At 39.6% G+C, this 11,600-nt stretch overlaps 1 protein-coding gene across 6 annotated transcripts in view; it reads right to left on the minus strand.

Moving 5' to 3' along the window:
• Nucleotides 1-11,600, minus strand: part of ARHGEF28 (Rho guanine nucleotide exchange factor 28) — a 127,695-nt gene that overhangs the window by 24,405 nt on the left and 91,690 nt on the right. For all 6 annotated transcript variants that reach the window (XM_035310022.1, XM_035310024.1, XM_035310023.1 and 3 more), the window contains 9 exons: nt 11,448-11,570; nt 10,963-11,080; nt 9,845-10,099; nt 8,793-8,869; nt 7,909-8,087; nt 7,194-7,288; nt 6,115-6,297; nt 1,931-2,059; nt 1,072-1,172 (listed from right to left, as the gene is read on the minus strand). In XM_035310022.1, the coding sequence (XP_035165913.1) occupies nt 1,072-1,172; nt 1,931-2,059; nt 6,115-6,297; nt 7,194-7,288; nt 7,909-8,087; nt 8,793-8,869; nt 9,845-10,099; nt 10,963-11,080; nt 11,448-11,570 (1,260 nt within the window). The remainder of the gene's footprint in view (nt 1-1,071; nt 1,173-1,930; nt 2,060-6,114; nt 6,298-7,193; nt 7,289-7,908; nt 8,088-8,792; nt 8,870-9,844; nt 10,100-10,962; nt 11,081-11,447; nt 11,571-11,600) is intronic.

Consider the following 11,600-nt stretch of genomic DNA (forward strand, 5'->3'; position numbering starts at 1 on the left):
TTTATTTCATTTCATCTAACTTCTGTGACCCCTCACTTGGAATTGTCCCTACCCTGTTTTTTTCCATACACACTTTCCTTTCTACTCTTCTAAGCAGCAGTCTGGTAGACAAGGTGACATAAAGCTGAACATGAGGTAAGGTTTAAAGGGAAACAAGTGTTTTAGTAAGAGTCTCACAGAAAGAGCTAGAAAAAACATCCAAGGTTTCAGGTACACAAGCCCTCTTTCTGATCTGATGCAGACATTACCTTAATGCTAAGCATCTACTTTTCTAGCAAACTTTGCTTTCCATTTCATGCCATGTATCTTCTGTTCTTGTCTCTCCCTTTTATTCATTTTGTGGTTCTGTCCCTCCATCTAAGGTCTACACAATTACAGTTCAGTTTATTTGCACATACTAATTCATACTGCTCTTGCTGTAACACTCTCTGCTGCTACCTTAAATTTGCCATTTATAATTCTGCCCAGAACTGACTTTTCATTAATTTTTTTCCCCAGACTTGCTTAAGAGTTACAAGACTTTGAAAATGTGCCGTTTCTCTTCCATTCTTTAATAGCTCCATTTTGTTCTAATTCAAAATTCTGAAGCAAGCTGGCATAAGACAATCTGTACTATTTTATATTCTTGTTCTGAGGATGAAACTCTTCCAATGCATAAGTCTCCCTTGCATTAGCTGAGGTCTCTGTCATTGGAGGAGACTCATCATCCTGTGAACAGGAGGAGGGAGTAAAGGGAATATTATCAACTCCACAGAGATGGATGGATGACAGCGGAGAACCAGGGTCTTAAGTGGCCCATACAAAAGCCTTGTGGCTGCTATCACACCCACCAATCCGTAAGCCTGTCAGGAAAATTGTTTTGTGTTTGGATTTTTTATGATTTTTTTAATTCATCATTAATTGCAGTGACCTCTATTAAATTGAATTATCTGGACTTGGAGGAAATGTGCCTATCCCATGCTTCAAGTTTTGGAACAGTCTTTAGACATCCCTTAAACATTTGGACAGCAGTTACATTCCCAGTACCCACAGTCATAAATACAACACAGGAACAGAAATCAGTTACACTACCTTATACTCTACATTGTCATCTGACATTTCCTTATCAACAGGAAATGTGCCTTCACTGAGATCGACGTCAGATGATTCTTCAACTTCCTTCATTTCTGCATCTAACAAATAAGACCCCAACAGGATGCAAGAGAAAGGTGTATCAAAGCATATTTGGACTGCAGAAACAAAGGGCACATTTTTTTCACAGCTACACACAGGACGCTAAAAATACCTAATGCTCTAGAATTTTAGGCTGTGGAAAAACAAGTTTCAAAGTCAGGATGGCATGGCTGGGACAATCTGTTTTTCCTGCCACAAAAATCATTAGTATTTATATGATGAAAGTTAAGATATAAATACAGCCATATCACTAAAAACGCTCTGCTCTGCAGCAATGGCTTTTACAGGACTTAATTTGTATTTTTTTTGTTGCAAGAAAATCATGTTATACATTTTATAGCTGAAATTATTGCAATATCAATCCTACTTATAAGCTGGCTTTCAGGCCTTCAGACAAAAATTAGTAGCCAGGAAATGGGCTACACTGAAATATACATTTGCTGTGGAGCTGAGCAACAAAGACTAGAAATCATGTATATATTATGTATGAAGATACACAAATCAGACTCGATAATGCTGATTACAGACTTGATAAGGAAAAGCTGCAGTGGATGCAAACAGTCCATTTGCATTAATGAATTTATATGACAATTTACACTATCTGAGCATTCGTCCAAAGACAACTTTTGTTACGTTATTTTTTATTGATTCTGACATAGACTGAGAAAGCTTTCCAAAAAAAAATAAAATAAAATAAAAAATCCTGTATCAATTACTTCAGCAATCTCAATATATAAAAACATCAAATTTTACTCACCACCAGGGGAAGATTCCAAGATTTCATTGGCACTAAGTTCATACTTCAAATTTAATTCTTCAGTACTTTCCTCTGATGATTTATCTGTTTCACTCACTTGTGACGTGACAGCAACACAGAGATTTTCAACTAGAGAGGAAAACATGAACACTTAGAGGCCCTTTAAATAGCTCCTTTGTGCATAAATAAATGACAACAAGTTGTAGAATAACTTCAGTCTGGAAGGGATTTTCAGAAGCCATCTAGTCCAAACTTCTGGTCAACTGCATTGGGTCACTCAGAGCTTTGTACAAGCAAGCTTTTAAAATCTCGAGGGATTGAGAGTCACAACCTCTCTGAGAGACTTGCTCCAGTTTTTGACCATTCCCACAGTAATATAATTTTTTCTTTTATTCTCTTGGAATTCTCCATGTTCCAACCTGTGCCTGCTGCCTCCTGTCCTATCCCCATGCACCTCCAGGAAAAGTCCAGCTTCATAAAATCACAGAATGGTTTGGGTTGGAAGAGACATTGAAGATCACCCTGTTCCACTCCCCCTGCCATGGGCAGGGACACCCCCCACCAGACCAGGTTGCCCAAAGTCCCATCCAGCCTGGCCTTGAACTTCAGGGATGGGGCATCCATAGCTTCTCTGGGCAACCTGTTTCAGTGCCTCACCACCCTCACAGCAAAGAATTTCCTCCTTATATCTTATCTAAATCTACACTGTTTTAGTTTAAAGCCTTTACCACTTGTCCCATTAAAACACTCCCTGACAAAGACTCCCCCCACAGCTTTCCTGTAGGCCCCCTCTACTGGAAGGCCACTGTAGGTCTCCCCAGAGCCTTCTCTTCTCTAGGCTGAACAAACCCAGCTCTCTCAGCTTTTTTTTCATAGGAGAGGTGCTCCAGCCCATTGATCATCCTTGTGCTCCCTCTCTGGACTCTCTCCAACAGGTCCATGACCTCCTTGTGCTGGGGGCCCCAGACCTGAATGCAGCAGTCCAGGTGGGGTCTCACAAGAGCAGAGCAGAGAGGGAGAAATCACCTCCTCCACCCTGCTGGCCATGCTTCTTTTGATGTAGCCAAGGATACAGTTGGCTTTCTGGGATGTGACAGCACATTGCCAGCTCATGTTGAGCTTCTCATCAACCAATAACCCCAGGTCCTTCTTCTCAGGGTTGCTCTCTGCAAAGCTTGTACTTGTGCTTGGGATTGTCCCATCCGAGATGCAGGACTTGGCCTTGTTGAACCTCATGAGGTTCACACAGGCCCACCTCTCGAGCCTGTCCAGGTCCATCTGGGTGGCAACCTTTTCCTCCAGTGTATTGACTGCACCACACAGCTTCAGCAAGAAGTGTCATCAGCAGACTTGCTGACGGTGCAATCAATCCGACTGTCCATGTCAGCAACCAAGATGTTAAATAGCACAGGTCCCAATACCAACCCCTGAGGATGACCACTTGTTACTGTCTCCACTTGGACATTGAGCCATTGACCACAACCCTCTCTGAGTGTGACCATTCAGCCAATTCCTTACCTACAAAGTGATACATCCATCAAATCCATGCCTCTCCAATTTAGAGACAAGGACATTGTGTGGGACAGTGTCAAATGCTTTGCACAAGTCCAGGCAGATGATGTCAGCTGCTCTTCCTCTATTCACCAATGTTTAACCCCATTGTAGAAGGCCACCAGGTATGTCAGGCATAATCTACCCTTAGTGAAGCCATGTTGGCTGCCATCAATCACCTTATTTTCCACATGCCTTAGCATAGTTTCCAGGAGGATCTGCTCTGTGATCTTGCCAGGCACAGAGGTGAGACTGACTGGCCTGTGGTTCTTCAGTATTCCTTTTTCCCCTTGTTAAAAATGGGGGTTTTGTTTCTCCTCTTAAAGGCAGTGGGAACTTCACCAGACTTCCAAGACTTCTCAAACATGGTAGATAATGGCTTCTCTGCTCTTCTTCAGCTTCTGTTATAGTCCTTTTATCTGGTTGAGGACAGTTGTAAGATCCACCAAGCCTTCTTATTTCAAGGCTTAGCTTTCTCAGCCCTTCCTCAAACATCACATTCTTCATGCCCTTCACTGGACTCTCTCCAGTATGTCCATGACCCACCACTGGACACAGCATTCAAGATACTTCCCACGACAGGTGAGTAGAGGAAGGGCCACCTCCCTTGACCTGCTAGTGATGCTTCTCCTATTACAGCAGCCCACAAGGCTGCTGCCCTTCTTTGCCACAAAGGCACATTGCTGGTTCATGGTCAACTTGCTGTTCACTAGGACTGCCAGGTGCACTTCTGCAAAGCTATTTTCTACCCAGCCTGTATCCAGCCTCTACCAATACATGGATTACTCCATCCCAGATGCAGAACTTTGCACTGTCTCTGACATTTTTTTGAGGTTTCTCAGCATGTTTTCCCAGTCTGTTGAGATCTCTTCAGCACAATAATCACTCCTCCTCATTTGCTGTCAGTCATTAATTTGCTGAGAGTTTACTCAATTCCTTTGTTACTTCACTAATAATAGGTTGAAAAGTACTGGTCTCAATATCCATCCCTAACTCCCTATTAGAGATTCCCTCTCCCTTAATAACACATTGCCAGCTGGACACTGTACTGCAGATCAAAATCCTGTGAGCCCAGCAAGCCAGCCAATTTTCCAACCAGTTATGTAGTCCTTATGTCACCAACTCAGCTGTAAGGATACTACAGCCTGTGCAGGGCACATTGATGGTCTTGCAGATATAAAGGTAAAAACATGCGCTGATCTCTGCTCATCATAAAAGCCATTGGGTTGCTCAATTTGCCCTCAATTAATACATACTGGCTGTTGCCAGTCACCTCTTCACATTTTTGTAAAAGGCTTCTTTGAGTATTTGCTCCATCATCTTCCTAGAGGCTAAGCTGAGGATGACTGCTTTGTAGTTCCCTTTATCTTCCTTCTTGAAGAACAGTGTAATTAATGATGGTTGTGTTCTTCAAGTCATCAGGAACATCTCCTGATCACCTTGACCCTTTGAAGATGATAGAAAGCATCCTCACAAAGATATTGGCCAGCTCCCAGAGCATACTTGGATTTATTCCATCTTTCCCATAGATTTGAATATATATAATTCACCTAAGCATTTCCTAATTCTATCCTTCTCTACTCTGAGTAGTGCTTTACTGCTATAGAGATTGTTGTTAGCTCAAGGACTTAGTATTTGTGTTCTGGAAAACAATCCTCCACACATTGCTGTAAATTCATTACAGTGGGCTGAAAAGACATCATCAACAGTAACAGTAGCATGAAAGAAAGTGAAAATTAAAAGTGAGCAGAATCAGCTGTATCAGTAGAGGCTGCTGTTTTACATAAAATCATATCTATTCCTGCATCACTACCTTATATTCTCTATCCAAAGACAAATTCTGCCAATAAACTTATTTTCTGACTTCATAATGATGATGGAGGTCAACCTTTGCTATTAGGGTTGACAGTTGGTTATTTGCTCACAGATCTCACTCTAGGTGATGCTATAATCTTGCAGTACTTCTCAGAGTACACCCCTATGCTGGATATGGCTCAGTTTATCAGGACTCATTTCAGCTAAGTTTAAAAGGAATGTGGCTAAAGCTCCAGCTAGACAAGACATCAACAAATACCAGTCTTCCTTACTTCAGAGGACAACACCGTAGGCACAAGGCTATCTAGCCCCTGCTAGATATTATGCAGAAAAACACAGCTCCTCTAATGGCAGGTGTGTCTTGGCAAATCTGCCAATATCATCTGAAGTTTGGTTTGTATATGACCCTACGTGATCCAGACCTATCATCAAATCAACCTAGGCAGGTGAGGGTAAGGGACCAGACGCAGAATCACACTGTATCCCGTGATCTTCTTCACAAGGCTGTACTGCAAGGAGGCCAATTAAGGAAACACTCCTTGGATATAATCTAACACCACAGTCCGGCCTCCTTATGTATGATGTTATGCAGTAAACATAACCCTTATCTCACAGTCTGGCAGATACTGTCTTATGCACCTGACAAGTATAAACTCAAGAGACTTTTCCTCAGCGTTATTTTCCAAGTTTTGACACTGCCAGCTCTGGAGACTTGGTAGAATTGCAACACAAGGCAACATGGCTGTATTTTGTTACCTGGAAATGTCTTCTCATTTGAAGAGGGCAGAATACATCCCACTCTTCCCATACAAACTCACCTTCTCTGAGTGCTGCTGCCAGCAATGAAGCAGCCTGTGGAGTTTCTCCAGAATCCGGTTTGATAAGAAGGTGAGGCTCTACATGAACATCCTCAAACCCATTCATATCTACCAGTTCTGCATAGATCTGCAACTTGCCTTCCAAGCAGCTGCAGATCTGCTGGTCCTGGTTACTCAGTGATTCTGTCAACAAAAATTGAGTAGCATATTAATATTTTTTTAACCTTCAGGTAAAGCACTTTGGACATTCACAGTTCTAATGCTTGCACCACACAGACACTGCTAACAAGCTAGGCAACAGACTTGCACAATACCTTTTGTGAGTGGCTAGGACCCAAATTCATCCCACAGTCTGTCCTGACTGACAACAGACCAGGCAACTGCCCTATCCTGATGAGGTGGCCTTGCCTGTGTTCTGGAGCACTCAGCTACCTCCTGCTATACACACAATAAGCAATGCTGGAAAAGCACTTGGCTCGTTCACTTGTCTCAACATCAAAGAAGAACATCTACTCTCAGTGGAGGATTCCCTTCCCCCTGTCTCTCTCCAGGAGGGACACTGGTGAAATTTTTCTCCTTACAGCACTTAAAGATCTGGAAGTTAAGTGCAGGGGAAGCAAGAAAGCAAAATTTGTCTTTGTTAGTGATATTTTCAGACAAAAATAAAAGCTGCAAAGATGTACTGCCATAAACAAGTAGAACAGTACAGTTACTGAAGATTTGAGGTATTGCCACAAACAAGTAAAGTTGTACAGTTACTGAATACTTGAGGTACTTCCACAAACAGGAAACTATCTGACCTTGATGCTAATCTGCTAAATTCAGTGCTTATTCTGAAATAATCCGCTTTACCTTTTCTTTTGTACTCACAATAATGTAGTAGAAATATAAAGTACTTGGAAAAAAAATGGTTATTTTTCAGGCAACTCCCATCATACAATCAGATAACCCTGTCTTTCTCTGCTGTGGCTCTGCATATTAAGCCATTCTGAATGCATCAGCCAACATGTGCATGTTATTCCTTCATCCTAAACTCTGAGGACATGGGAGGTCTCAGAGTGACAGGAAAGGTACCACACCTTGACATTTCTGAATTTTGGATGCTTTGGCCTCAGCGATACATCTGTCCTCATCAGATTCATTCATTTTTCCTTCCTCTTGTTCCTCTGGACAACTTTAGAGATGAAACAAAGGTGGATAAAACAAAATCTGAACATCTTATAATTATCTTCAGTACAGTGTTGCATTCATAATAAACCGCACAACATCAGCACCAACTTTTGCTCCAATCCATCAGCATAGCATTTGCCTAAAGCAGTAAATGGGTATAAACAAGACTGGAGGATTCTTTTCAATCCTGATAAGGTTACATCATGCAGTGAATGGGTGGCTGGCCCTCTTGCAGGTTTGCAGCTCCCACACAGAACAATGCTTTCCTTGCCATTCCTAGAGGAACTAATACCAAGGTGTAACTGGGAATTTATCCAGAATGGATGTATGGACATTTGCAGAACCCAAGAAAGCATCCAGTGCCAAAAGCAAAGGTGAGAGAAGCCTAAAAAGACAGGTGATGACATCTGATGGGGAGCAGGAAAGGTCTGTTGGTTCAGCAGTAAAACAGAAGATAACAGGTAGTTTGGCAGAAGTGATGGTGAGGTTTTGGTGTTTGTGAACCCAGTCTCACAGGATAGATCCAGTGCAGTGCAGAATAGAGAGCACACAGCAACAAATACACAAATGACCTCCTTTCTGCTTTGGACTGCCAGGGTGAAAACCAAAAGCCTTTTCCTCTACCTTTCCACTGCATCTTGAATATGCCTCATCCAGCTTTTACGTTCCTCTTTGGAGTTGGTGTGAATCTCATACATTTCAGGTCCCGCAGATGAAGCGCTGATCAGAAACATCCCCCTTTCTTCATTGGCTACTTCTCTTACTATGAGTTTCTGAAGAGAGATAACTGAAGGCTTCTGGTCCTGGGGTAGACAGTCATGGTATATGGAGGGAAAAAAAAATGTTTCTCATAATATACCATACTTTTATAAGTCATTTTTTCAATTAACTGAACTAATTCTCCTCCTTGTATACTCAGCCTATTCATGTTCTCACCAAGTGTATGGTTGCTAGAGTTAAGTATTCAGACATCTTTTTAAACTATCTTTTAAAATACCTTACAGTGTTTATGAACAGGTAAAGCATTGTGTATGAGCTAAAAAATAAATCCCAGAGGATCAATGATACTGACACACGGTATTTATATAGTATTTATAATAAGTTTGGGAACTTCAGCCCACGACCTTTCATATATTTTATGCATATTTACTACTACATCTGCAGTCAAATTATTCTTCTGTTTTGTTTAACAGAACCAGAAGTTAAAAATTATTTTAGATAAATTTAGATAAATGTGAAAGAGCCTGCTCTGCTTCCCAACCTCATAACCAGATGAGGCACATCACTGAACATCATTCTGTTGTTTTATCCTACTTCCCCCCGCAAATTACTTAATTTTGAAAATAAACCATATTTTCCATATACTGGTACATTACTGTTCTGAATATACTACCAGGATTAAAGAAATTAAACAATATGTGAGAATAACCTAGAAAGGGACCTCACATTTGAGAAATACGCAAACAAAAATGTAATCTATATATTCAAAAGTCTGATAATATACTTACAACAGCTGCAAAGATGTATTTTTGATCTTTTTCTTGTAAGAACAGCAGCACATCAGTTAGAAGCAGAGCTAAGGTGTCTTAAAATGAGAAAAGGAATTTTTTTTCTTAATGAAAGGTTATATTTAATACTATACTTAATTTCTTCTTTTATACTTTAAAAAGAAAGAAACCCTGATCAATAAGGCTCCCGTATAATCCTACTGTAAACTAAACAGGAAATAGCTGGATTGCCCTACGGTCTGCACAAAGCAACTGCAAGACATCACTTTGTACCTCCTGGGAAAGACCACACTTTCTACTATCCACCCTTCTGCAGCACAGTGCTGGAGCACTGGCCCATGGAAAGAAAAAACCCTCACTCAGATGTCTCCCCACATTTCCCAGGCCACTGACAGGCAACCTGGCAAAGAACAACTCACACAAATTTTGTTTTGCCTATCACAGCACAGTATTATACCAATGAAAGCATTTCGGAAGTAATAGTAAGCAGATAGCTTTGTAAAGCTTAAAAGAAGTATTAGTAAGCTTCAAAAAAACAAACACCAACGTGATTAGATTGAAAATCAGTCTATGGGCTTGAATGTGAAAACTGGGCTCTGGCCATATTTGCCTCCATGTTTTCTTTTCCACTGTCTGTGTGCCAGTACCACTGAAGAACCACATGTAATTTTAATGCCTTATTTTCAATGGTCAATTCTGTGAAGAATATAAATATATAAGTCAAGAATCTACTTAATGGGATGAAGCTGTAAACTGTGGGAACTTAAAGAAATGGCAGGAAGAAAAAAAAAAATGGAACTGATTGTAGAATGTAAAAAATTTAGTTTCCCAGGCACTGTAGGCAAACTTGGCATTTTAAATACACAGGGAATTACCTATAAAACATGGCAGCTTTTGGAACTACTCTTCTAGCAATTTCTGAAATATTCTCAATACCATTCACCCAAAAATCTGTGCTTGCAATACAGCGTAACAAAATATTTTCATTCTTAAACCAATCTTTATATGTTACTTGCAAATAAAGAGAGGACTTTACTGCTAGGATGGAATACCTTTGAAACGACCAGTAGCTGTTTTCCAGTACACTAAACCTTCATGAAGAAGTATACTCTCTTTTCTCAGTAAGTCTTGCTTCCTAAAAACATGGCCATTTTTCAGCTTTGTGTATGTTTTGTTTTCAGTCCGACTGAGAATTTCCAACAGCTTTTGCTTTTTCTCATATTCATTAACTTTTAAATCTACTGCTGCAATCATGTCCTTAATTAAACGAAGGGCTTTGCACAGGTCTTTATGTTCTTCTGTTCCTTCTGTACGAAACAAAAAATAAACAACATGATAGTAGCTGACATATTCAAGAGAAAATATTATTCCTTACTTTCTCAGAACTAATCAACATGATGCAAGGATTAAATGGATAAATATGTCATTTTAACTTGAACCCAGTAATCAACTTACTAGAAATACTAGAGATATCTGCCTTTGGTTTGCTTATTAAAAGATGACAGGTACCTCAGATTTATTCATCAGTCAAAACTACATGTTGAATATTTCTGACATATTTTTGAGCTGTTAGCATCTCAATTTTTTTTTACTAAGTAAATCATATATTACTCTGCTGGTTAAGAGTTAAAAATAAATTAAAATAGGATTTCAAGGACAGCTTCCAAGGAAATTTTGCAACTTTCTACAATGTAGAAATATCATATAAAAACTTTCTGCAATAATCACTTATTGCCCATTTTGAGGGTAATATCTGTAAGCTACTAGCATTTCTAAAATACTCTACAGAATTGAAGGGTTATTCAAACTTTTTTTGAAAAGGCAAGCAATAATTTGTCTAACTTTACAAGATCCTTCACTGGAACTCATTTCAAAGAACATGCACATACTTACCTGAATTAATTCACATCCTCTATTCAAGATCTTTAGCTAAAACATGTTCTACTGGACTTCTAGGACTTACCTGGCTGGAATCCTAACTTTGGCAAAGACTATGTATACTAGACACACAGTTTAAGTGATATTTGCCTGAACAGTAGTTACTTACATTGCTGTATTTCTCTACAGAACAATGAATTTCATTCTTTGTATAAATTGTATCAGTGCATATTCCTTACATTAGAATTTTGCTGTGATTCCAGACATGAAGCTACACTCAGTTTTTATTCACCTTTTGTGTACAGCAATATCCTTTCAACCAGAACAGGGTATTTGGTGATTCGCTGAGTGACAAGCAGAATGCACTCAGGGATTCCTCGGCGTCGTGCCAACAGGTTGCTGTTCCTCAGCTGTACAGACACAAATACATACCTTAAGTAGTAAATGCTTATCAAAGCACCAATTGACTAATAAGAAATATGATCTCAACATGTTAGACTAAACTGAAATGAAATGCTGGGTTATCTGAACGATCCCTAAAGAAGATTTGCTGCACTGAGGGATGAGGTATGCTACAACAGAAACACGTACGTAATATACACTGGATGCCAAAGCTTTCAAATATTTGAAAGAAAAATGAAATTTATCAGCTCACTCATTAAGAACGAAAAAAACTTGCCATTTTTATTAACTATTAAAGAGAGTTACTGAATATAATTTTGATCCTAAATTTTAAATAAAAGGCTACATAGGGATCACATTCATGTGGAAACATACCTTAATAAAATTCTGGAATTTCTTGTTTTGCTGCAACTCTTTGAAGAGATTAACAGCTTCTTTCTGATGGCTGCAAAATTCCCCATATATTTTCTTCATCTTGGTTGCATTTTCCTCTGAAAACTGAAGAAATTAATAATCAAATTGTGCTCA

This window comes from Oxyura jamaicensis, chromosome Z, assembly GCF_011077185.1.
Source record: "Oxyura jamaicensis isolate SHBP4307 breed ruddy duck chromosome Z, BPBGC_Ojam_1.0, whole genome shotgun sequence".
Classification (NCBI taxonomy): Eukaryota; Metazoa; Chordata; class Aves; order Anseriformes; family Anatidae; genus Oxyura; species Oxyura jamaicensis.